The sequence below is a fragment of the Lynx canadensis genome, chromosome C1, assembly GCF_007474595.2.
Source record: "Lynx canadensis isolate LIC74 chromosome C1, mLynCan4.pri.v2, whole genome shotgun sequence".
Taxonomy (NCBI): domain Eukaryota; kingdom Metazoa; phylum Chordata; class Mammalia; order Carnivora; family Felidae; genus Lynx; species Lynx canadensis.
This window is the reverse complement of record NC_044310.1, coordinates 64241110-64267524: the sequence shown is the minus strand read 5'-3', so window position 1 is coordinate 64267524 and position 26415 is coordinate 64241110. Positions and strand designations below refer to the sequence as shown.

General features: G+C 34.6%; 1 protein-coding gene and 1 non-coding gene across 2 annotated transcripts in view; both read left to right on the top strand.

Moving 5' to 3' along the window:
- Window positions 1-26415, top strand: part of PIGK (phosphatidylinositol glycan anchor biosynthesis class K) — a 122268-nt gene that overhangs the window by 47086 nt on the left and 48767 nt on the right. The window contains exon 9 of the mRNA XM_030324596.2: window positions 3785-3957. Within this exon, the coding sequence (XP_030180456.1) occupies window positions 3785-3957 (173 nt within the window). The remainder of the gene's footprint in view (window positions 1-3784; window positions 3958-26415) is intronic.
- On the top strand, window positions 2074-2264 carry LOC115522693. Its single transcript, XR_003971573.1, has one exon. It is a non-coding gene; the product is annotated as a U2 spliceosomal RNA (small nuclear RNA).

Genomic DNA, 26415 nt, shown 5'->3' with positions numbered 1-26415 from the left:
CCATATATGCACTTTACACTTCAAATAGATGTCTAATGGATTTAAAAAAAAATACTCTGTCTCTCTAAAATAAATAAACATTGGAAAAAAATTAAAAAATAATAACTTCTTCCATTGAAATCATACAGGAAAGACTGAAGAAACTCCTGTTTTGTTTGTGTGTTTGTTTTTGCCCACAGTTGCTGTGTGGTTTTTATTTTTTTATTTTGTGTGTGTGTGTAGTTTTTAATAAACATTCCTCACTAATATCTTGTTTTCCACTTCCATTTTTTTAATTGAATGATTATTTTAATCTTGTTCAGTAAGAATGATCCATTTCCTTGAAGTTAAATATTATAGTGAATTGGCATGTCTCCAGATGTTGTGAACTAATACCTATTCTGTTAGATTAAATGTGTTGGGTATCAGCTGTATTCAGAGTGTACTATATCAGGTGCTTCAGGAGCAGCAAAATTAGAAGACATTGTGCTTAGCCCCTTAAAAATTTATAGTGTCATTGGTAACTGTTGCAAAGCACATTTATAGAGTATCGCCTATTATCTCAAGTCTCTGGATCCTCCAGGTAATCTCTCTCCTCTGTGAACATCTAACTCTTGCTATGTACCTTTAAGATACTTTTGCTTTTAATATTTCTCTGTAATTGTTTATATTTGTGACGTTCCCTCGAGGCTTTCAGCTTCTTAAATAAGCAGTATAAGAACCATGCTTTATGTATCTTATTACCCCCAGAACTTAATTATAGTACCTAGTATATTTATAGATTTTCAGTGAATATTCTGAATGAATGAAAAGATATGACAATGCACATTTGTATAATTCCTTTAAATCCAGTGGGATTGATCATTAAAATTTTTCTTGGAAGAGAGAGACTTTCAGGTTTGGAAGCAGAGAAGTATAGCATATTCCAGGAAAATGGGATACATGCAGAGGCACAAAAGTTGGAATATGTCATCATCCTTGTCTTTGACAGTTATATAATCTGGTTAGAGTGTGGAGATTCTGTAAGTGAAGGAGATTATGAAAAGTGAATGTTGGTAAGGCTAAGGAAACCAGAATGATATGATAAAATTTTCTTTTTTTTAATTTTTTTTTTAATTTTTTTTTTCAACGTTTTTATTTATTTATTTTTTTGGGACAGAGAGAGACAGAGCATGAACGGGGGAGGGGCAGAGAGAGAGGGAGACACAGAATCGGAAACAGGCTCCAGGCTCCGAGCCATCAGCCCAGAGCCTGACGCGGGGCTCGAACTCACGGATCGCGAGATCATGACCTGGCTGAAGTCGGACGCTTAACCGACTGCGCCACCCAGGCGCCCCTGATAAAATTTTCTTGAAGGAAGGAATAACCTCAAAGAAAGTGAAGTACAATGATTTTAGCAGCAAAGAAGATACTACTTTTTATCTTGTTCCCCAAGCTCATTCCACTGTGCTTTTCCTGCTTTCTTCTGCTGGTACTTAATAAAGCCCACCAAGTTGCTCATACAGGAATGCCTTCAGTATACATAGGACTTCAATCTTATCTTTGTTTATTTTGTTTTATCTTTTACTTTGTTTCTGCAACCTTTCATCTGTATCATCCTTCCTGTTTAGCATTTTACTTTCTTGTAAAATCTGTTTGGCATTTTACTTTCCCTACCCTTTTTGCCTTCACTGCTTCTTAATTTATGTCCTGATCTCTTTGTATTTCCTTTTCCTGCTTTCCTGAACCAGGAAGGCATTGTGATGTTAGGCAAATTACTTAATCTTTTAGTAGTTTAAAGTAGAGATAATAATTTTGATATACCTCAAAGTTATTATTGGGCTTAAATGAGAATATCTACGAATTACTTAGCACAGTGCTTAGATCACTTTGTTTAAATTGTAGCTGCTCTGCCCTTCCCCACCCATATCCCATCATATTGGCGATTACCTTTGCATGTGGTCTTGTCTCCACAGGTGGGCAAATACTGTAGGCCCTAGGCCCTTACCAGCAGGCCTGTCATGGTTTTCTTCATATGTCCTGTGCTCCTGCCCAACTAGGTTATTTGCCCTACACATTTTTGCAGCCACTCCTTTAGTAAGAGAGTTATTTCCCATTGTTTCTCAGCCTTTCAGCTAAGATGGAGTGTAATATTTGTTTTTAGCAGTTTGGTATCTACTATATCTTCTATCCGAGGACAGTATATTAAATGGATTTTTGGAGCAGGGAGGTGGAACAAGAGCTTGCCCCATCCACTGCACTCATTGACCTGGTACTGTAGTACCTCTAGGAATGGTACACCCTGTCACGGGAATGGCAGTGTTGCAAATGGCAGGCTGGTGTTGGGGCAGGAGTCACACGCCGGCACAGAAACCAAGTAGCCAGGCTCTGTGTCCCTGGCCTGAGGACCTAAGGGCTCCCTTCTGCATGTGACTGCACATGCGTACTGTCACAGGTCGGCTGGCCTATGTGTTTGTGGCTGTCAGGATCAGTCTCACCACACTCCGTCCACCACAGGAAAGTCCTGGCTTCCTCCCTCCCCACTTGTGCCTCCATCTGTTTGTGTCACCACTCCCACAAAAGAATGCTATTTCCCATCTATAATCTACCTTTCCCTTCAGAAAATAGCTTAAATCCCACTCCCTCTTTTTTCTTATCCTCAACCTATAAAAAGTTTATCCTTTTCTGAAGCAGAATCTGTCACCTTTTTTTCTACCTTGTTATGTTTATTCATCTCTGATGTGGCTTAAAGGCTTGAGGATAGGACCATGTCTATCAACTTCTGTATCCTTTTTGGAAGATAACAGTATGAAATATATGTAGTAGACATTTTTTATCCTTTTCTGAGTGAATGAATGACTATATGTCTATCCTTGGTAATTCACTGATCTGGAATATCAGGGGTAAGGTTAACATAGAAATTATTGTGAGATCAATGTAGAGATGAAGTCATGGTTTTCAGGCTTTATTCTTTGGAGCAGTAGAGTGTCTGGATGTGCCTTGAGTTTATTTTCATTATGGATAAACTAAGAAAGTTACTTAATTTATAGAATTTATACACAGCAGGAGAACAAAGGGCCTCTCTAGTAGGGGGGAGAGGGGTGCCTGTACTTCAACTTCCTGCCTTCCAGAGCAGCTCTGCTTTCATCTTTTATATTTTGGGCTACTGTGTAATATTTTATTTGAATTTAAAGTTTTGTTTTGTTTTTTAAACGAAGCATCATGATTAGAAAATGTTTGAAAGACCATTCTGGGGGCTCCTGGATGACTTACTCAGTTGAGCGTCTGACTCTTGATTTTGGCTCAAATCATGATCCCAGGGTCATGGAATCAAGCCACATGTTGGTCTACGAGCTGAGCATGGAGCCTGCTTAAGATTCTTTCTCCCCCCCCCCCCCTCCCTCACTGCACTTTCTCTCTCTCTAAAAGAAAAAAAAAAAATAATAATAAAATGAAACATTCTGGTAGAGCACCCCACTGAGACGAATGTAGTTGCAAAAAACCCACAATGTTTCTTGTAGTGTTACATGTGAGTTCTCAGTAAATTTAACGTCCAAAATATATTTGGTAGCATATGATTCAAAAAAACTGAATGTTTTTTTCCCTCTCTAGCCAGCTTCCCTTTTTATTACTTGTTCTAATGTCTGTATAGCTTTCTTAGAATGTCATGTACTACCATAGCAATGAAACTTTAATCTTTAGAATCAGTAGCTTCTTCAGGTTGGGAGAGCTTTAAAAATACAGAACAGTCTACTATACTGTGTTACTGATTTAATAAATGCTGTATGTATATGTGTGTATTTATTGTTACATATATCTTTTTCAGTTTCAGGTCTGTCCCAAAAGTCTATGTGTATCTACCCCTGGACATCGCACTGATCTTTTTCAAAGGGATCCTAAAAATGTCCTGATAACTGATTTTTTTGGAAGTGTGCGGAAAGTGGAAATTACAACAGAGACTATTCGTCTGCAACCAGATTTAGGAAACATGGAAAGCAGGTATTCATCTTGAATTATTATTTTATTAGAATATACTAGTCTTACAACTCATAAATCTTTATGTAACATGATGTTCCATAGTAGTAAGAAATGAAAGTTGGTGTTTGTAAATAAACTACACATTTCTACCCATTCTTCACTTTATGTAGGCCCTATAGTTTTCAGGCTTATGAGCAAAAGCTATCAATATTAGGGAGAAGCTAAGATCATGATTAGGATTATGTCGTTAGCTCCAAAATACAGTGTTCATAGTAGCAATTTGAGACTGGCTCAAAAGGACTAAAACTTTCCTCGTAACTGACTTTCTTAGAGCCATTACTTTTCATTAGTGGAGGTGTGCATAAAAAAGGTTTCAGAAAACCTTCATGAAAGGGCAGGTATGTGAACTTTTCAAACATTACTACTCTAATGAGTGTGTATGCTTTCACCTGTTGCAATAGAAAGTGTTTGTTACATGATGTGACACCGAATAGGAAAGTTGGCAGCTGGGTGTAATAAGGGCCCAAGGAATCCGGCAGGTGTAAGGCAGATAAACATAAAAAGGGGAAGCTCGCACCAAAAGAACATAGGAGCCAAATACAAACTTTAAATAATCATTTCCATGTTCAGAATTTCTTTGGGCTCCAGCAGTAAGGCTACTTCTCTCTCTGCCATGTATTTTGATTCCTAGAGTCTGGGTGGTTTGTGAGCCTGGTTCAGTGGTATCTCTGGTTTTTCTCTAGTGTTACATTATGTTAATCTGAAACAATTTATCTGGAGCTATTGTAAATTTGGAGGGACTGTCTCATCAACAGGTGCCACGGTTTTGGATTTATTTGGGGGCTCTTGGCAATTCATTAGGGAAAGGAATGAGAGAGAGAGGGATATACACCCTCTCTTGGGGAGTAGATGGTGTGTGAGTGTGCGGTGAGTATACATGCCTGCACACACGTGTAGGTATGTGTGTATGCGTGTGTGAGCGCACAGACCGGAGAGAGAGATTGAGAGAAATGGGTTGACTTGGGGTATGTGAACTTTAGAAATATTTATAACGTTTCATTTTTTTCCCCCTGTAAAGATTTTCAAAGGAAAAATGCTTTGTTAGGATTAAATAGTGTCTCAGTTAATAACCATTTCTTGAAATATATAGATGATATATTTTACTAGGCATTTAACTTTGTTATTTGTGATTGTCTAATGCTGTCTATTGGAAACTTATACTTCTGAGAACTTTTCTGGATTGCTAACTGGCAACATAAATTACTCTCAACTTTGAAAATTTCAAAGACTTGTAATTGAGCTTACGAATGTTTTAGGAATAAGTTTAAAAATTACAAAATGAATGTTTGAAGATTTAAAATTGATATTATTGTTAATTATTTGCTATTTTGGATATTCAAAGCCTTAGGTCTTTTCCAATTTCCTATAGCTTATTGGCTTAAAAATATTTTTTAAGAGATCAGATGATATTCTACAGCATTTTTATTTGTTATTTTATTTTTTCAATGTTTATTTAGAGAGAGGGAGAGAGAGAATCCCAGGTAGACTTTGTACTGTCAGCACAGAGCCTGATGGAGGGCTTGAACTCACGAACTGTGAGATCATGACCTGAGCTGAAATCAAGAGTTGGATATTTAACTGACTGAGCCACCCAGGTGCCCCTGCTTATTTGCAATACTAAATTTCACATTACTTTTGTAAAACAGCTAAATTATATCTTAACAGCAACTAAAATTGAAATGTCTTTTACCAAATTCATTTTGTAATTTTCCTTGAATTTAAGCCTATGAAATTATAAGATACACCTTCTCTTAACCATCTGAACATTGCATTAATTCATTCTAAAGGCAAGGACCATCTTTATACTTTTTCCTTTACTAATTTTCTATTTTCTCCACTTAACACAATATTAAATATGCAATAAGTGTACAATAAAAAATGATTTCAATGGAATCTACTAAGTCTCATTATATGTTTTGGAGGAATGGAATTTTGGCTCATAAATTATCTTTGTGTATTAGTTCAAGAGCAGAAATTGTTGGTGCTGAAAATTATCTTAATTTATCTTTAATCGAGGAGAAAATTTTGAGCCTCAAAGCCAGGCACCGGGCATTGTTGAATTACAGCACCCTCTAGTGTTTATAAATAAATTTTATTTTGAATATTATGTACAAATGGTTTCATGATAATTGGTATATGTTACCCAATTAGGAGAATTAAATTTCCAACATGCGTCAGGAATTTTGAAATGGATGCTACAAATATTATCTCATTGTATGTAGGTAGTATTTATATAAATATGAATGGCAATCAGATATTTGTTTAGAGAAGAGTATATTCATGAGAGGTTAGATATCACAGAAAATATTTTATTAAGGAAATTATGGGTTAGGATGTGTATGTATTTTTTCAGATCTTAGGTTAAAAATATCAATATAGTCACTGTTAGTTATTAAAATTGGCAGTTATGCTTTTAAGTTATTTCTACATGCTGGGAAACAACAGAATTGATTCATATTTCATATTTTGCATATAAGTATACTAGAGTAAACAGCTATAATGGAGAATCTTAGCTGTAGTAGCTATATGAAAATTATTGGCTGTAGTAGCTGTATGAAATTATTGTTATGTGTCTTTTGAAATAGATATTGAGTATAATGATAAAGTTAGTAACAACACCTTGTTTCTGCTTGTGTCTTAGTAATTATGTGATTAAATTATTTGTAAAAAAATGATATAAAATAAGGACTGCATTAAGTGTGGCTTATATAACTTGATTCTAAACTGCTTCATCTGAGTATACACAGGTTGACTTTTGATGAGTATGGAGACAATAGCCTGCCCTCCTGAAAGAGTTGGACTTTTTAGAATCTAGTAATAAGTCCGTGTTAGCTCAGAATACCAGTTTTGTGTCCTCACTGTATAGGGAAAATAGTCTCCAGCTTGTGGATGTCAAAAGATAGACATGTTTTAGTGTTACAAAACATAGAAGTTCTAAATTCAGTAGGCATTGACCAAGAAAAAATGGAATCCAGGACAATATTAATTGCAAATGCTCATCTTTTATCCTGGTTAGTTAGATGAAAACTCACCTAGTCTGACTTCTGCTTTAGGCTTTAAATTTAGGCACTTGATTCTATTTGTGAATGCTATTTTGTTGTAATTTTATCCTATTATACTAGAATTTCTTTCTTTTTTGAAGCAGTCTTCAGCAATTGAAATTTTTTTGGGCTTAGCAGGAAATTTGAGACAGGACTGTTTTCTTACAGATTCCTTACAGACCTCCAACAGAAGGGTAAGATACAGCCTCCTCAAGGTCAGTCTGTGTTTTGAACACCAGAGTAGGCTTCTTCCAAGGGCTTGTTAAGGAAGTCCCCACCTCACATAGATCAAAGTTCAGACAGTTGCTGCCATAGTCATCATATTTTAAGCCCTTTCTATGTGCTTCATGCTTTATATGATCACATTAGCTAGGACTGTTGAGTTGTAATAATAGAATCCAACCTGAGCTACATTTTTTTTAAGGACATTTGTTATACAGATATTCTGTGTTTTATGGAACCTAAGGACTGACCCCCAGAAGGGAGTGGAAACAGGAACCAGATATCAGTCAGAAACACAGGCAGCAGTCTCTCCATCTCCCCATTGTTTTAGTCTTTTCTTTCTCTTCTGCTCTGGCCACATAGGGGATAGAATATGTGTACACCACTGCTGTGGAGATTTGTATGTCTTCTGTTGATGATAATGCCCAGACAGAGAATATAGTTGCTCATTTCCAATTCTAAGCTCCCCAGAGGGCTTCATGATTAGCCCAGCATGGGTCAGATATCCACCCTGGGTCGAGGTGGGCAGTAGTGGGATCATACAACACAAAATCGTGGCTGCTTGGGAGACCACCTCATGTTTACAAGATGAACCCCCAAAAAGGGTCTTGGGAGCTAGGTAGATATCCTGAGGCGTATTTATATTAATCTCTTTTTAATCCACATGATAACTTCATGAGGCATTTTTTCATTTTGTAGATGAGTAAACTGAGGCTGAGAAAGGTTAAGAAACCTGCCTAAGGTCAAACAAATGGTAGAGCCAAGATAGGAATCTAGGAAAGCCTTATACTTCTAAGAAATATATCTTCTTATTTTATTCTCCTATAATTCTCCTATAATTTACCCTGAACTACTTGGCTTGCTTTCTTTTTAAAGGGTATAAAATATAGGGATACCTGGGTGGCTCAGTCAGTTAAATGTCCAACTCTTGTTTTCAGCTCAGGTCAGCATCCCAACGTCATGGGATCAAACCCTGCATCAGGCTCCATGCTATCAGCTTGGAATCCTCTCTCTCCCTCTCTCTCTCTCTCTGGCTCTCCTCCACTCATGCTCCCTCTCTAGCTTGCTCTAAATAAATAAGTAAATAAAATAAAATAATAAAATAAAATAAATGAAATGAAATGAAATGAAATGAAATGAAATGAAATGAAATGAAATGATAGCTCAGTGAATTATCACAAAACAACTACTCTCGTGTAATCACCGGAACAATTGAACAATGCTGGTACACTGGAAGCTCCCAACCCTTGTGCCCTTCCCAGTCTCTTCCCTCTCCCTCCTCATCAAAATTAACCACTACACTAACTTTTACAGAATTTACTTTCTTGCTTTTCATTTTATATTACCTAAGTATGTATCCCTAAACATTATGTTTTGGTTCTTTTGCTAGCATTATGTTTTGGAGTTCGTTTATGTTGTGTACAACTATAGTTTGTCCAATTGTTTTGAGTCTTTAAAATTGAGGTATAATTTATTTACAGTAAAATCACCCTTTTTAGTATATAGTTCGGAATTTTCACAAATGCATACAACTGGATAATCACCATGCTCAACCATCACCACAAGAAATTTCCTTATGCCCCTTTCTGTCCAATCTCTTACCAGTACCCCTGGAAACCACTGATGTGTTTTCTGTCCCCATGGTTTTACCTTTTCCAAAATGTCATATAGATGGAATCATACTTTATACCCTTTTGAGTTTGGCTTCTTTTATTAGCATAATGCATTTCAGATTCATCTCTATTGTCACATGTATCAGTCGTTTTGTGTTCTTTTTATTGCTATATGCTACTCAGCAATAAAAAAGAACACAAACTACAGATGCATGAGATGCAGGTTACCCATTCACCAACCGAAGGACATTTGTTTGTGCCCACCATTTTTTGGCAATTATAAATCCACTGTAAACAGTTACATACAAACATAAGTTTTCATTTTACTTGAATAAACACTCAAGAGTAGGTTTGTTGGTTCATATAAAATGTAGGTTTAACTTTGTAAGAAGCTTCTGAACTATTTTCCGTTCGTCACTGTACCATTAAAAATTTTTTTTTAATGTCTATTTATTTTTGAGAGAGAGAGCACACACATGCCATTGCAAATGGGGGAGGAGAAAGGGCAGAAAGAGGGGGGACAGGGGATCCCAAGCGGGTTCTGCACTTAACTCACAGACTGTGACATCTTGACCTGAGCCAAAGTCAGATGCTTAACCATCTGAGCCACTCAGGAGCACCATCACTATACCGTTTTGCATTCCCACAAAAGTAGTTCAATATTCTTAATTATATGTGGTATTACCTATTTAATTTTAGCTCTTCCAGTAGGTGTGTAGTAATACCATTATGATTTTACTTTGTATATCCCTGATGACTGAGGATGTTCAGCATTATTTCATGTGCTTAATTCATTTTTAATGAAACATCTATTCAAGCCTTTGCTCATTCTTGAAAAATTGGGTTTGCTTTCTTCTTAATTATAAGATTTCTTTATACATTTTAGATACTAGTTCTTTGTCAGATATATGTACTGCAAATATTTTTCTTAGTCTTTGGCTTGCCTCTGCTATCCTTAATGTCTGTTGAAAAGTAGGAGATTTAATGTTGATGAAGTTCATCTATCAATATTTTCTTTATGTTTAATGTCCTTTGTGCAAGGATTCTTTATCTCACACAAGGTCACAAAGACTTTCCTTTATTTTCTTCTAGGAGTTTTATAGTTTTAGCTTTTATTAAGCTATGATTTACTTTTAAGTTTAGAGTATAGTGGTAAGTAGGGTTTGAGGTTCATTTTTTTTCCATATGGATACCTAGTTATTCCAGCACTGTGTATTGAAAAGATTGAAACCTTATTGGATTATGTTGGCACTTTTGTAAAAAATCACATGACCACCATATATGTGGGTCTATTTCTAGACTCTATTCTGTTGTCTTGAACTATATATCTGTTTACACGTAACAGCATTATACTATGTTGATTATTTTAGCTTTATAGTAAGTTTTGACATTAGTTTGTATAAACCCTACAAATCAGTTTTTCAAGGTTATTTTGACTATTCTAGATCCTTTGTGTTTCCATATAAACTTTAGAATCAGTTTGTCAATTTATAAAAACAAAACAAAACAAAACAAAACAAAAAACGCTGAGATTTTGATTGGGATTGGATTGACTCCATGTTAATTTGATGAGTATGGATACCTTAACAATATTGAATCCTCTGGTTCATGAACATATCTCTACATTTATTTAGAATTCCTATAATTTCTATAATTTTCCTATAATGTCTGCATTGCTTAAGTTTTCTCTGTAGGTGTCCTCTACACTTTTTATTAAATTTATTCCTAGCTATTTTTGGTTTTGATGCTGTTTTAAGTGATATTTTAAAAGTTTATACTTTATTTGTTACTCAACTATGGAAGTGCAGTAAATGTTTATATTGTGACTATATTCTGGGGTCTCACTGAATCTAAATGTTGATCAACTCAAACCCAATCAAAATCCCAGCAGGCTTTTTTTGTAGAGATTTACAAACTGATTCCACAATTTATATGGAAATGTAAAGGACCTACTATAGAATTTCTTATATCATTGAGTATATGAATTCTAGTCTCTATAGTGTTTACTAGGAAATCAAATAAAAATTTAAGTATACATATTTAGTAGAAACATCTGTTTTGGAGTTGGACAAAATAGACTGAGGAATATGAAACTTTGTGATGAAATACTTCACTGAATATTGCTCATGGTAGATTATAAAATGATTATGAAAGTTTATGAACCAGAGATTCACCAATGTCATTCAAGCGATAATTGACAGGATTTCTCCTCCACTATTCTACATACTACTGTGCTTTTTTAAGTGATTAATTTAGTCACCAATATAATTCTGTATTATCCTGAGCATCTTATTTGGCCATTTATTTTATATTGTTATTTGTAACTGTTAGTAACTATAGTCATTCAGGAACTTATTAAAGTGGAATTTGAGAGCATAAATTAGATGTGATTATTTGATTTATAAAGACAAAACTGATAATTAGCCTTGTCAGTTTGCATTCATTAAAGTTTTTATTGTTATAGTTTATTGTTATAGTTTCAAATGTGTTGATAATTTTATGGGCAGGTTTTTTAAAGCAGTTTAATTCACTACCTACAATTAAACAAAAACATTCACTGAGTTGGTTTATGACTTTCAAGAAATCAGTGTATGTAAATAGTATATAGCAGAATATAGTATTATATCCCTTTGTATAAGTAAAACTTCCCTGGGGTACCTGGGTAGCTCAGTAGGTTAAGCTTCCAACTTCAGCTCAGGTCATGATCTCACATTCGTGAATTTGAACCCTACATCTGGGCTCTGTGCTGACAGCTCAGAGCCTGGAGCCTGCTTCAGATTCTGTGTTTCCCTCTCTCTCTGCCCCTCCCCTGCTCACGCTCTGTCTCTCTCAAAAATAAATGAACGTAAAAGAAATTTTTAAAAAAATTTTCCTGAGTAGAAATTAGTAAATATTATGTTTCCTAGGGATACTAATTTCCAAGTAGTGTTACTAATTTTTAAAACTGATCAAAGCAAAGTTAGTTTTAATTTAAATGTGAAATATATAGAACTAAAAGTTGTAAATTGAAAATAAAGCTAAAAATGATACGGTATTTTTTATAAAATAGAACATTAGAACTTAAACTATTAAGCAATTAAGTTCTGAATTATATGGGAAAGTAGATTGTGTGAACTTTAAGGTTTAACTCTTTGATTCTATGTTCTGTGACTCACTTGGTCTCCTTGCAAATGATGATATTTTGTTGCTCAATTCCAGTGAATTAAGCTTTAGTTAAATCAACTTAATGTCTGTTATCTGACATTATGGAGGATATCATAGCATAATAAAAGACACATCATTAGAATCAGTCAGCTCCTGACTTTAGAGCCTCTGCCTTTTACTAGCTGTGTACCTTAGACAAACCACATGACTTCTTCAATTCTCAGCTCCCTTACCTGTCAATGGGAATAATAACTTCATTTTATAAGGTTATTAAGAGACTTAATTTTTATTTTCCTTTGAGCTCTTGGTTCTGAGCTCAAATATAGTAAAGTGCTTAATAATTGTTCAACATTACTGACAGAACATATCACATATACCAATAAAAACTGCTAGAATTCTATTTATGACATATTTTGGCCACTTGCAAAAATTATCTATTTTTCTTTTATTAATCTAGTACTAGAAAGTACTTATTTTTATATCTGGAAGTTTCTTATTTGGAGTACTACAAAGAATTGGGAAATTGTGTTTAACCAGAAGATGGCAGTAGAATTACATGTTTGTACATATGGAACACTTTTTTTTTTTTTTTTTTTAATGCTGAAGAGGTAGTTTGTATCTTCAAATAAATTGTGATATTTGTTTCTTCAGACCAGTGACAGGAGAAAAAGACTTTTCATGTTGAATTTTCAGTTTAAAAAAGGATGATAAAAACTTTTCTGTATATGTAAGTTGTTTTGCTCTAATAAATGTAATAATATGGAATTTTGAAAAAATAGGTAAATACAAAATCTTTTTGAATTGCTACTCTTCTGGCATATTTTAGCATATTACTAAATACTTAATCAAGAAATTGAAGGTTCATAAAAATCTTAAGGTGTGTGAAGATTATTTGTGATTAATTAGTAATAGAGATAGAGCAATTTTCATTTATAATTTGTCAGTGGGGAAAACTGGATTCAATATTTTTATGGTTTTTTTTAATGTTTATTTTTAAGAGAGATAGAGCATGAGGGGGAAGGGACAGAGAGAGAGAGAGAGAGAGAGAGAGAGAGAGAGAGAGAGAGAAACACAGAATCTGAAGCAGGCTCCAGGGTCTGAGCTGTCAGCACAGAGCCCAGTGTGGATCTTGAACTCAAGAACTTTGATATCATGACCTGAGCTGAAGTCGGACATTTAACCAACTGAGCCACCCAGGCCTTCCTGGATTTAATATTTTTTAAAATATATGTTTATTTTTGAGAGAGAGCCAGAGCATGAGCAAGGGAAGGGAAGAGAGAGATGGAGACACAGAATCCGAAGGAGGCTCCATCCAAGCTGTGAGCTGTCAACACAGAGCCTGACACAGGGCACTGATTCACCATGAGATCATGACCTGAGCTGAAGTAGGACACTTAACTGACTGAGCCACCTAGGCACCCCTGGATTCAATACTATTTTTGTTGTTGTTGTTTTTAATATGTGAAATTTATTGTCAAATTGGTTTCCATACAACACCCAGTGCTTGTCCCAAAAGGTGCCCTCCTCAATACCCATCACCCACCCTCCCCTCCCTCCCACCCCCCATCAACCCTCAGTTTGTTCTCAGTTTTTAAGAGTCTCTTATGCTTTGGCGCTCTCCCACTCTAACCACTCTCTTTTTTTTTTTTTCCTTCCCCTCCCCCATGGGTTTCTGTCAAGTTTTTCAGGATCCACATAAGAGTGAAAACATATGGTATCTGTCTTTCCCTGTATGGCTTATTTCACTTAGCATCACACTCTCCAGTTCTATCCATGTTGCTACAAAGGGCCATATTTCATTCTTTCTTGTTGCCACGTAGTACTCCATTGTGTATATAAACCACAATTTCTTTATCCATTCATCAGTTGATGGACATTTAGGCTCTTTCCACAATTTGGCTATTGTTGAGAGTGTTGCTATAAACATTGGGGTACAAGTGCCCCTATGCATCAGCACTCCTGTATCCCTTGGGTAAATTCCTAGCAGTGCTATTGCTGGGTCATAGGGTAGGTCTATTTTTAATTTTTTGAGGAAACTCCACACTGTTTTGCAGAGTGGCTGCACCAGTTTGCATTCCCACCAACAGTGCAAGAGGGTTCATGTTTCTCCACATCCTCTCCAGCATCTATAGTCTCCTGATTTGTTCATTTTGGCCACTCTGACTGGCGTGAGGTGATATCTGAGTGTGGTTTTGATTTGTATTTCCCTGATGAGGAGTGATGTTGAGCATCTTTTCATGTGTCTGTTAGCCATCTGGATGTCTTCTTTAGAGAAGTGTCTATTCATGTTTTCTGCCCATTTCTTCACTGGATTATTTGTTTTTGGATTCAATACTTTTAAAATTGATTTATATATAACACTTCAGGGTTGTAGCTAGTAGGTAAAGCAAGAGGCAGAAGACATTTATATTAGTAATATAAATCTGTAGTCCCATTTCAGAAATTGCCGTTTTTATTGAAATCATGGTATGCCTTGTTGCCTGGTTTTCAAGTATTCTACAGATGAAGTGTTGCTAAATTGTACATCCTAGTGCTAGAAGGAACCTTTAAGGCAATCTGATGCAGTAGAAAGAGTATGGAGGTGAATGGACTTGCATTCAAATTCTGGTTTAATTCTCTGCTTTTGCCTTCAGGCACATTACTTAATCTCTCTGAAACTCAGATATTTTTATCTCTTAAAGGGTGATCTACTCTCTCCCTTCAGAGTTATTGTGAGGATTAGGGATAATATATATAAAAATGAGCAACTTTATCAGTGCCTTTTTTTTTTAATGTTTATTTATTTTTGAGAGAGAAACAGAGAATGAGCTGAGGAGGGGCAGAGAAAGAGGGAGACACAGAATCCTAAGCAGGCTCCAAGCTCCAAGCTGTCAGCACAGAGCCTGATGCGGGGCTCAAACTCATGAACCATGAAGTCTTGACCTGAGCCGAAGTCAGACACTTAACTGACTGAGCCACCCGGCTGCCCCATCAATACCTTTTTTAAGAGCATGCCAAGTAAAACTCATGGCAGCCATACTGACGTCTGTCCTCCAGTACAAAAGATACAGTGGGAGTGTTACCATCTTTTTTGGTATACTCTGTAGCACTGTTTATATAGTTTGGTTTACATTTTTATCAGCCATTCCTCACATATTGCTCATTGACAGGAATTATTGTTAGTTTGGCCTTTCCATACTTACTCAGGTAGTTGATTTTTTTTAAACTCTATTTCAGGCTTTCTGCTAATTTCATTGTGTTTTAATCTTAGCAGTAATTATCTTGTAAATATTAGCTTATTGTTGTAGCCTATCAGTCTCTTAGGACACTCATTCCAATATGGTATTGTTAGTGTGAAACTATATCGATTTTATTGTGTGTGTGGGGGGGGAATAAACCTGGTAAAGAACAGGGTCATGAGTTCTTTGCCAGCAATATCCTTCATAATTGACATCAATTTTGGGGTGTGGCTATAAAATTATTAGAATATTATGATTCTCCCAGGGGTAATTAATGGTAATTAGAAATGTCATGATAATTTGAAAACCGTACCTAAAAACCACAAGTAAAGTCATTTATGTGAGTTTTCATTAAATTGATATAATAAATACTATTTAAAGTATATTTTTCTATAAGTGTAATAGAGAAATTTCTACAAGGTAACAAGTAATTAAAAATGCTTCTTTTAAAATTAATTTTGTCATAAAAATAAAAACCAGGAAATTGAAAACATGTTTGATTTTAACTATGTCTTGGTAGTATAGTTATTAAATATTTATGTGAGAAAGGGAACATATTGTTTCTTCATGAAACAAACATTTATTAGTAATTTTTATTTGAGCTGCTAATAACTTTAATCTATGCAACATTGACTAGTTCTGTCATTCTCCATCTTTGTTTGAGATTCAGTTATACAAAGTTCTTGTTATAGTCAATAATATTCCAGACTTGTCCTTTCTTTAATTCTATAAAATTTTTACATATTATTCTGAAAGTACCTATACTAAGGAAAGCATGCATATTGTTACAGATTTTTTTTTTTCTGTAAGATTGATCAACCTCATTTTAACTTTGATATTAAGAGACTTTCTTTGTTCTTCATCTTATGGGATCAGCTTCTAATGTTAATTGATGTTTTCTAATATGATTTATCTAAAGTGATAAACAAATGAAAATTAATGAAATAACAATTCAAAGGATATGATCTCAGAATACATGAATTTGTCACATGATAGCAGTAAGTGTGGATACTGGCTGAGAATTCGTTTGGATCACACTGAGTAGTAGTGGGCTAGTTTAGTGGGTCTGAACAACACTGTCAGTCAGAGATTCAGACACTTGGTAGGCAGTTTAAACTGGGTTGTACTAAAATTAGTATATATGATTTTTTAAGCGTTTACTTTTATACCAAATATATGTATATTAAACATAAGTATAGTGAGAGATGGAGTAGGAACACAGTATTTTAGATTTCTGTTAGTTGATTCAAAGACTGCATGCTGTAGGACAGTCTTTTGCACTTTGCTGTAAGGAACTGAAGCAGGTAATAATGAGCTCTATGGTGAGGCATAGATCATGAGTATAAGTAATCTGTGGCTTAGAAATTCTACCCTCAGCTTCTGTTGCTTGCAATACAAGGAGTTGTGACTGTACTAATTGTTTTGTATAAACATGATATATACCTTTAAATCTTTGTATCTAATGATAGAGCTTAACTTATGCTTTAAAAAGTAACTAATGTTCATAATGATTTCTCTCTATTATGCAAAAACACTGTAATAAGTCTTCTAAGTCACAGAAATGATTAAAATATATCTAGTATGATTTTAGTGTTAAGAGTAGTTTTTTCTTTCTCATTTGTTGAAAATTGGACATAATAAAACCTTGAATATCTAGAAATTAGGTAACTTCTAGTAATAAAGAGTACATGAAAGTTGCCAGTAAGTTGCCTCTGAATATGAGAAATCCCACTGATACCTTAGATGTAAAAACGCAACTTGACTTTAATGGCCTTTGGCATTCATAGTTTGAAATTTCATCAGAAGGAAACATTTCTCAATAAAAGAATACCCTGTAATATTCAGAATTAGATACATATCACTTTTCCAAAAATAAGAAATGAATATAAATGAGTTAGAGAGGTGGTTTGAAGTTAAAGAACAATCAATTGACTTCATTTTCAGAATTGTTGCTGACTGCATTTTTATGGGGGAAAAATTCTTCTGTTATGAAATACCTAGATGTGCTGTAAATTACAAAACAGACAAACAGCCCCCCTCCCATACACACTTTTAAATACATAGCTGAGCTACCAAGAAAGTAGTTAAATGGAAACAACACAGTTTGATAAATGGCGTTTCTGGCTTTTTCTAGATTGAACCAGAACTGGTGGCCTCCCCTTATTCATTGGGAGTGCTGCACAGGTTCAGTTTTGTACAATGTACAATGTTTCTAGGTAGTTGCAGCTTGTGTTCCAAACATGTAACTTGCTAGGCGTTTGGCAACAAGTTCAGACCCTTTGTCTCCCTACTATGTTTACTTAAACTTACTATGAAAAGAATATGGATGAGTTGGGTCCCTCTCCTAAAGCCAACCCATGACATGTCCAGATACACCATAATTCAAAAATGCTTTTACAAGGAACCATGCTTTATTTTGCTGCAGGCCTTTCTATCTATCTGTGAGGCAGAAAGTATTTATGAGAGCCCATTGCTGAACAGTGGTTCCCAATAGGAAGCTCCACTTTCCTCAGTAATAGGAAAATCTGTTGGAGGAAAACATGTAAGGAGCTAAAATCCAAGGGGTAAGTAAATGTGGAAGGCCAGGCTCCCTAAATGATAATTATTGATATAGAAATCTAGAGTTCTGAGTTAGAATGGCTTTCTGTGAGAGGAGAAAAAACTGTGAGTTATTTGTGGGTAGTTAAGTTTAAGGAAATAACTCAGCTTAAAATTGATTATACAACTAAACTATGGTTAAAGAATGAACAAAAAATAAGGACATTTTCAAATATGCAAAAGCTGAGTGTTTTAAATCAATACACCTTACTTAAACAATGTCTAAAGGAGATATACTTCTTGAAAAAGGCAAAGGAGCTGGGAAAGAGGTCTGAGTGGTAGTAAAATGGTAGTTAATTTAACAAAAAATTTGAGTATGTTTTACAATTATGATAACAGTGATGATGATAATTGGGGAAGTAAGATAAATTGAAGCACTAGTGTATTTAATAACAATAATACATAAGAAGGAGAGGAGGTGGTTTTAAAGTATTTTGAGGTTTTTTTGAGGGGGAGAAGAGTGGTAAGTTTTAATAGCTTTAGACAGCAAGTTATGTATGCATTTTACATTTTGAGAATGACCACTAAATTAATAGAAATAGAGGAAATAAGATAAAAATAGTACAGGAGAAAAAAATGGAATTAAAAAAAAATCAATGTGGGGGCCACAAAGAAGTGAATGTGAAACAAGAAAAGGCAGAAAAAATAGAAATTACAAACTAAGAAGATAAATAATTATGATTGCTTATAACAATAAATTTAAATAAATTAATTTTACTCAATTTTAATTAATTTTTATTTTTTAATTTAAATTAATTTTAAAAACAGAGATAACCAGGGACGCCCAGGTGTCTTCATTCAGTTAAGCATCTGACTTCGGCTTAGGTCATAATCTCACAGTTCATGAGTTCAAGCTCTGCACCAGGCTCTGTGCCAACAGCTAGAGCCTGGAGCCTGCTTCAGATTCTGTGTCTTCCTTTCTCTCTGCCCCTCCCCTGCTCACACTGTCTCTCTCTCTCTCTCTCAAAAATAAATAAACACTAAAAAAAAAAAAACAAAAACCAAACAGATCATCATATTAGGATAAAAAGAAATCTAACTACAGACATAAAACATAATGACATTAAATAGCTAACAATAAAAGGATAACCAGGCAACTGCTAAGGAAAAAAAGCTTATATGATTGTATTAATATTGGACAAATAGACTTAAGGAAAAGGCATTAGGAAGCATAAAGAGGGTAACTAATGATTAAAAGTTTAACTCATTAGAAAGTTTAAAAGCATGTTAACTCAGTTACTTAATAACATAACTATATTTTTTTAATTTACATACTTGAATTTCATAAATTCACCATTGTAGACAAAGATTTCAACATCACATTATAAGAATTTTTTTTTTAGAAAATGACAAATGATTTCCCCCCCAAGTTTTTAAAATTAAAGATATGAGCAACATGATTAACAAGCTTGATCTGATAGATTCAGCAATTAACAAACATTCTTCTGAAGCCCAAATATAATTTTTTTTTTTTTTTGAGAGAGACAAAGACAGGATGAGTGGGGGAGGGGCAGAGAGCGAGAAGAGAAAGAATCCCAAGTAGGCTCTGCATTGTCAGCACAGAACCTGATGCAGGGCTTGAACCCACGAACTGTGAGGTCATCATCTGAGCTGAAACCAAGAATCAGACGCTTAGCCATCTGAGTCACCCAGGCGCACCCCCAAATGTAATATTTTAAAAAGTTGACCCATAGTTGGCCAAAAATGCACATCTTAAAACTACAAAGTATTGGAATCTTATGGAACTTTTTTTTAATCACCATAGAATTGTTACAATCAATAACAAAAAAGAGAACTGTTTAAAATATATATGTGTAGAAATTCTAAAACATACTTTGAGTAATTCTTAGAATAAATAAAATATCAAGGTAAATTAAAAAAACAGAAATGAGTAATAATGAAAATATTAAACATCAAAAGTAGTATATACAGTTTCTGATTCTGGATAGGATGAAGTAATTCACAACAGGCTTATGATCCCACCAAGAACAACTAGAAAAACCAGGCAAAAATAATATTTTTAAGGACATCAGAGAAGTACAGAAGCAATGAGGACCAAGAAGCTAAAAATCTAGATTTGGGAAAACTTCTCAGAGGTGAGCTAAAGATCTGTAGCCACTTTCCACTGGGTTAATTTACTGATTTGCGGAGTAGGACAGAAATTGAGAATCTGAGTTTGGTCCAGGAAGTGGGTCATTGCTTGTGGATAGAGAAACCAGATTTTTTGGTGATTGTTTGAGGCTAGAGTGACACAGTTGTCACTCAATCACAAAACCAGTTTCCCTTTCAAAATATTTCTCTCAAGTTCTGAAACTAAAGTAAACCTAACTGCTAAGCAGGAAACCTCTTGAAAACTAGAGCTGAATTTATTAGTTTTGTAATTTGGAGAAGATAAAGATCTTAAGGGTGAGAGCTCCCAAGGAACATACCAGCTGAGGGATGACAGTTACGGGGATGGTGGTGACTTGACACATAATTTATAGTTACTTTTCCCATTGGGTATACTTACTGATTTTCAATGCAACAGGAACAGAAATTGGCAAACTACAGCCCATTGGCCAAATCTGTCCAGCTGTCTGTTTTTGTAAATAAAGTTTCATTGGAAAACAACCATATTTATTCCTTCATTCATTTACGTATTGTCCATAGCTGCTTTCATGCTATAATGGCAGAGTTGAGTAGTTTTGACAGAGACTGTATGGCCAAAAAGCCTAAAATACTCTCTGGTCCTTTACAGAAAAAAGTTGTTGACCTCAACATTAGAGGAATCTAGGTTTGGCCTCTGATAAGGGTCACTTATGGGGACAGAGTGACCAGCATAGCTTTTGGCAGTTCAGTGGGCCTGGAGTGCCAGTTCTGAAGTTGCACAGGATAAGGGACAAAAATCTAAGCCAGAAACCTTTCAAAAGCATGGTGGAATTTTCTGTAGTCTACTAAAGACCTGCCAGGGTTCAGTTTAAACCTTGAATGTCTTTACCATAAGATAGGGACAAATTAGAGGTAAAATGAATCTTAACAAAATCATAAGGCAGTCTTAATTCAACTCAGTCTCTGGTTAAATGGAAGTGATCAGATCACTACTCTCCAGCTGCCTAGCAGAGGAAAATGTGGATTTTTTCAGTTGGTAAATAGCATTGTCAATAGGTTTTTTATTTTTAATTATGAAGTGTCCTATATACCATCAATCAAAAATTAGGCGCATATAAGACAGGACACTGACCATATACTAACAAAAACAAAACAAATCATAATATAGAAGCAGATCCAGAAGTGATCCAGAACTTGGAGTTAGTAGGTAAGAACCTTACAAGTTCATATTAAACCATGTATTTAATATGTTTAAGAAAAAAGGAAAAATAATTCTTGAAAACAGATGAAAGATAAACACCAGAGAATATGAATATATATAAAACAAGTGAACATTCTAAAATTGAAAAATGTAGTGTCTGAACTAAAGAACTCAGTGAATGGCTTAATAACAAATTGGATATATCAGAAAACAGGATTAGTGTACTTGAAGACAAGTCAATAGAAAATATCCATGCTGAAGCAGAGAAAGGAAGAAAGAAACAAATAGAAAAGAAAGTAAGAAACATAGTAGATTCAGTAAAATGCTATAGCATGTATAGCGTCTTAGGGGACAGATTGATAATAGAGACGAATCAATAGTTAAAGAGATAATGAGCAAAACTATGGAAACCCTTCAAACCACATTCATCTAACTCTGCTAACCCTAAGCTAGATGAACCACAACTTGGCACATCAATGCTGAAAAATCATAGAGGAAAATCTTAAAAGTCTATGAGAGAAGAAAAGACATTACCTTTAATACTGACATAAACAGTAGAAACCAAAAACAATAGAATGACATGTTTAAAGTGCTGAAAGGAAGAAAACTTCTAATCTGTAATTCTTTACACAACAAAACTATCTTCCAAAAATGAAGGTGAAATAAGATGTTTTCAGACAGATAAAACAGGAGATTTGTTGCCAGTGCACCTGAGCTAAAATATAAATAAATGGAGTTCTTCAGCCAGAAATAAAATGGTCTTAAAGGGAAACAGAGAAATTCAGTAAGGAGTGAAGAGAGTCAGAATAGGTCAGTATATCATTTAACATAATCTCATATTATTGAGACAAAAGCAAAAACAAAAAAACAACTCATTGAGTTAAAAATATTGTAGAATTAAAATATATAATAATAATACAAAAGAGGAATAAATAGAAGTGTAAAATGCTATTCTTATTGGAGAAATGGTAAAAGTAATCAGCTTGATTAGACTAACAAGTCAAAGTTGGGTGTTCTAATGTCCCAGGTAACCACTATAATGTAAATATATGTATCACTATCACGTTAATAAGGGAAAAGAATTAATAAGATATTTGGTTAATTCAAAAGAAGAAAAGAAAGAAAAAGTAACATCAAAAAGATGGGAAATAGAAAATAGTAGTTAGAAATCCAGCTATATCAGTTATGAAATTAAAGATAATTAGACCAAATACCCCATTTGAAAGAGTAGGTGGTCATATTAAATTAAAAACAAAACCCCAAAATGTGCTGTGTATGTGAAATTCAGTATAAGGGCACAGGATCACTTGGAATGTGGCTAAAGCTATATTTAGAGGTAATTTAGGAAAAAGTAAGTAAAAAAATAGTTGCTTTTTTTTTCGGTTGTAAAAAAAAAATGTACCTTCTCCCAACAAACTGCCAACTTAAATGTCTTTTTACCTCTGGTATCTATCAGACACGTGTGGGGCTGACATCTATGAACAGAATAAAAAAGAAAGCATGCTACCTAACTCATTTAGTGGAACTACTTAATTTTAAAACCAAACTAGATAAGAGGAGTATGAAAAATTATAGTGCCAGCCTCACTTATGATCACAGATGTACAAATCTTAAATAAAAGTCACATCCAGTGATGTATAAAATAAAAATACTTCCTGACCAAATGGAAGTTCTTAAAATTGAGAGAATGGTTTAGGATTTAAAAATATATTAATGTATTTCAACATATTAATATGTTAAATGAGAAATATTTTATAATTGTTTCAGTTGATACAGAGAAAACATTTGATGAAAATTCATCAATCAGCGATGAAAAAAAGCAACATGACTGAAAAATAAAAAGGAGCTGCCTTGACTTAATAAAAGCCATGTATCTAAAGCCACCAACAAACATTATACTTCAGAGTGAATCTTTAGAAGCATCTCAGTGACATTCAGACAGAGTAAAGATGCATGGCTATAATTTCATCAATTGATCATTTGCAGAGGAAGTCCCAACTAATACAGAGAAGACTAGGGAAAAGATAGCAGGTATAAGAATCAGGAAGAGACAAACTTTCCCTGTTTTTTTTTTTTTTTTATAGACTATATAATAGAAAATCTAAGAGAATCTATCATTCCACAATTATTAAACTCAGTAAGAGTATAGGGGTGCCTGAGTGGTTCAGTCAGTTGAGCGTCCGACTTTGGCTCAGGGCATGATCTCACGATTTGTGGGTTTGAGCCTGCGTTGGGCTGTTGTTTGTTGGCACAGAGCCTGCTGTGGATCCTCTGTCCCTCTCCTCACCCCTCCCCCACTTGTGCACACTCTCTCTCTCTCTCTCAAAAATAAACATTCAAAAAAAACCACACACTTGAGTAGAGAAAGAGTAGGGAAAGATGACATGCTACCCAAAGCTTAGAAAATAAAAAAAGGATCGATAAAGTTTCCTGCAACAAATTAAAATATCATATATGATAAAAATGTAAACAAAGTTAAGAGAAAGTGTGAATGAAATTATTTGTGACATGTATGTCAAAGAACTCTATCCAGTTTATGTAAATAAATCTGCACATTGATACAAAAAAAAAAAAAGACAGGCCAAATAGAAAAATGACCAAAAGAAATATATTTGGAAAAGAGGAAAGACTCTTGTGCAGTAACCATTTAGATATGTTTTTAAAAGGTAAATATAAATTAAAACAATGAGATACTGTTTTAGAATATTAAGTAGTGATGATGGAGGGAAATGGGAACTTACACATTTCTGGTGGCAGGATAAATTGATATAGTTCCTTTGCATTGCAATTTGGTTGTTTCTAGCAAAATTCAAAAGTGTGTAACTTATGACCCAGTAAGTCCCATCTTTAAATAGTTACTCTAAAACAGGAGTTGGCAAACTTTTCCTATAAAGGACCAGATAGTAAATATTTTAATCTTTATAAGTCATACGGTCTTGGTTGCAAATACTCTGCTGTTCTAGTGCAAAAGCAGTAACAGATAATACATTAACAGATGAATGTGTTCAAATAAAAATTTATAGACATTAAAATCTGAGTTTTATATGTTTCATTTGTCATGAATATTATTCTCTTTTTGATTTGTTTTTTCAACCATTAAAACATTTACAAACCATTCTTATTCTTAGCTCACAGGACATACGGAAACAGGTGACATACCAGATTTGGCCTGTGGGCTGTAGTTTGTCCCTGCTGTAGAACATCTCTTGCACATGCAGACAGAGTAGCCTGGAAGGACATTTATTGCAACATTATTTCTAGTAATATATAATTGTAAGCAGATGTCCATCAATGTTGGAATATCTAAATAAAATGGAGCATTTTCATATTATACCATATAGGTATTAACAGAAATGAACTAGGTTGATAGTCATATTTATATGCTTGGATCTCAAAAACATAATATTAAATGAAAAATGCAAGTGACTGAATTATACATAGAATATAATTTATTAATGAAACTATTTATAGATATTCTAAATATTTTTCATGTATACATGTGTATATGTGAGAGCAAAATAAAATGACTAGAATAATACACATATAACTTTAGTTTTATGTGCCTTATAGAGTCCCTACTGCCGGGTATGTGCTCAATAATTTTGACAGGTTTTCCTCTGACCACCCCCACCACTGCCATTTTAGAATTGCCTTTAACTCTACAAAGGTAATTCCATATGTATAAAAGTTAGATGGTTCTTCCCTGATGAACATGGATGCAAAAATCCTCAACAAGATATTAGCCAACCGGATCCAACAATACATTAAAAAAAATTATTCACCACGACCAAGTGGGATTTATACCTGGGATGCAGGGCTGGTTCAATATCTGCAAAACAATTAACGTGATTCATCACATCAATAAAAGAAAGGACAAGAACCATGTGATCCTCTCAATAGATGCAAAGAAAGCATTTGACAAAATACAACATCCTTTCTTGATAAAAAACCTCAAGAGAGTAGGGATAGAAGGATCATACCTCGAGATGATAAAAGCCATATACAAGTGACCTAACGCTAATATCATCCTCAATGGGGAAGAACTGAGAGCTTTCCCCCTAAGGTCAGGAACAAGACAGGGATGTCCACTCTCAACACTGTTATTCAACATAGTATTGGAAGTCTTAGCCTCTGCAATCAGACAACACAAAGAAATAAAAGGCATCCAAATCAGCCAGGAGGAGGTCACACTTTCACTCTTCACAGATGACATGATACTCTATATGGAAAACACAAAAGATTCCACCAAAAAACTGCTAGAATTGATTCATGAATTCAGTAAAGTTGTAGGGTATAAAATCAATGCACAGAAATCGGTTGCATTCCTATTCACCAACAATGAAGCGACAGAAAGAGAAATCAAGGAATCGATGCCATTTACAGTTGCACAAAAACCCATAAAATACCTAGGAATAAATGTAACCAAAGAGGTGAAAAATCTATACACTGAAAACTATAGAAAGCTTATGAAAGAAATTGAAGAAGACACAAAAAAAATGGAAAAAGATTCCATGCTCCTGGATAGGAAGAACAAATATTGTTAAAATGTTGATACTACCCAAAGCAATCTACATATTCAATGCAATCCCTATCAAAGTAACACCAGCATTCTTCACAGAGCTAGAGCAAATAATCCTAAAATTTGTATGGAACCAGACAAGACCCCGAATTGCCAAAGCTATCTTGAAAAAGAAAACCAAAGCAGGAGGCATCACAATCCCGGACTTCAAGCTATACTATAAAGCTGTGATCATCAAGACAGTATGGTACTGGCGCAAGAACAGACACTCAGATCAATGGAACAGAATAGAGAACCCAGAAATGGACCCACAAACGTATGGCCAACTAATCTTTGACAAAGCAGGAAAGAATATCCAATGGAATAAAGACAGTCTCTTCAGCAAGTGGTGCTGCTGGACAGCGGCATGCAGAAGAATGAACCTGGACCACTTTCTTACACCATACACAAAAATAAACTCAAAATGGGTGAAAGACCTCAATGTAAGACAGGAAGCCATCAAAATCCTCGAGGAAAAGGAAGCAGGCAAAAACCTCTTTGATCTCAGCCACAGCAGCTTCTTACTCAACATGTTTCTGGAGGCAAGGGAAACAAGCAAAAATGAACTGTTGGGACCTCATCAAAATAAAAAGCTTCTGCACAGCAAAGGAGACAATCAGCAAAACTAAAAGGCAACCAAAAAATGGGAGAAGATATTTGCAAATGACATATCAGATAAAGGGTTAGTATTCAAAATCTATAAAGAACTTATCAAACTCAACACACAAAAAGCAAA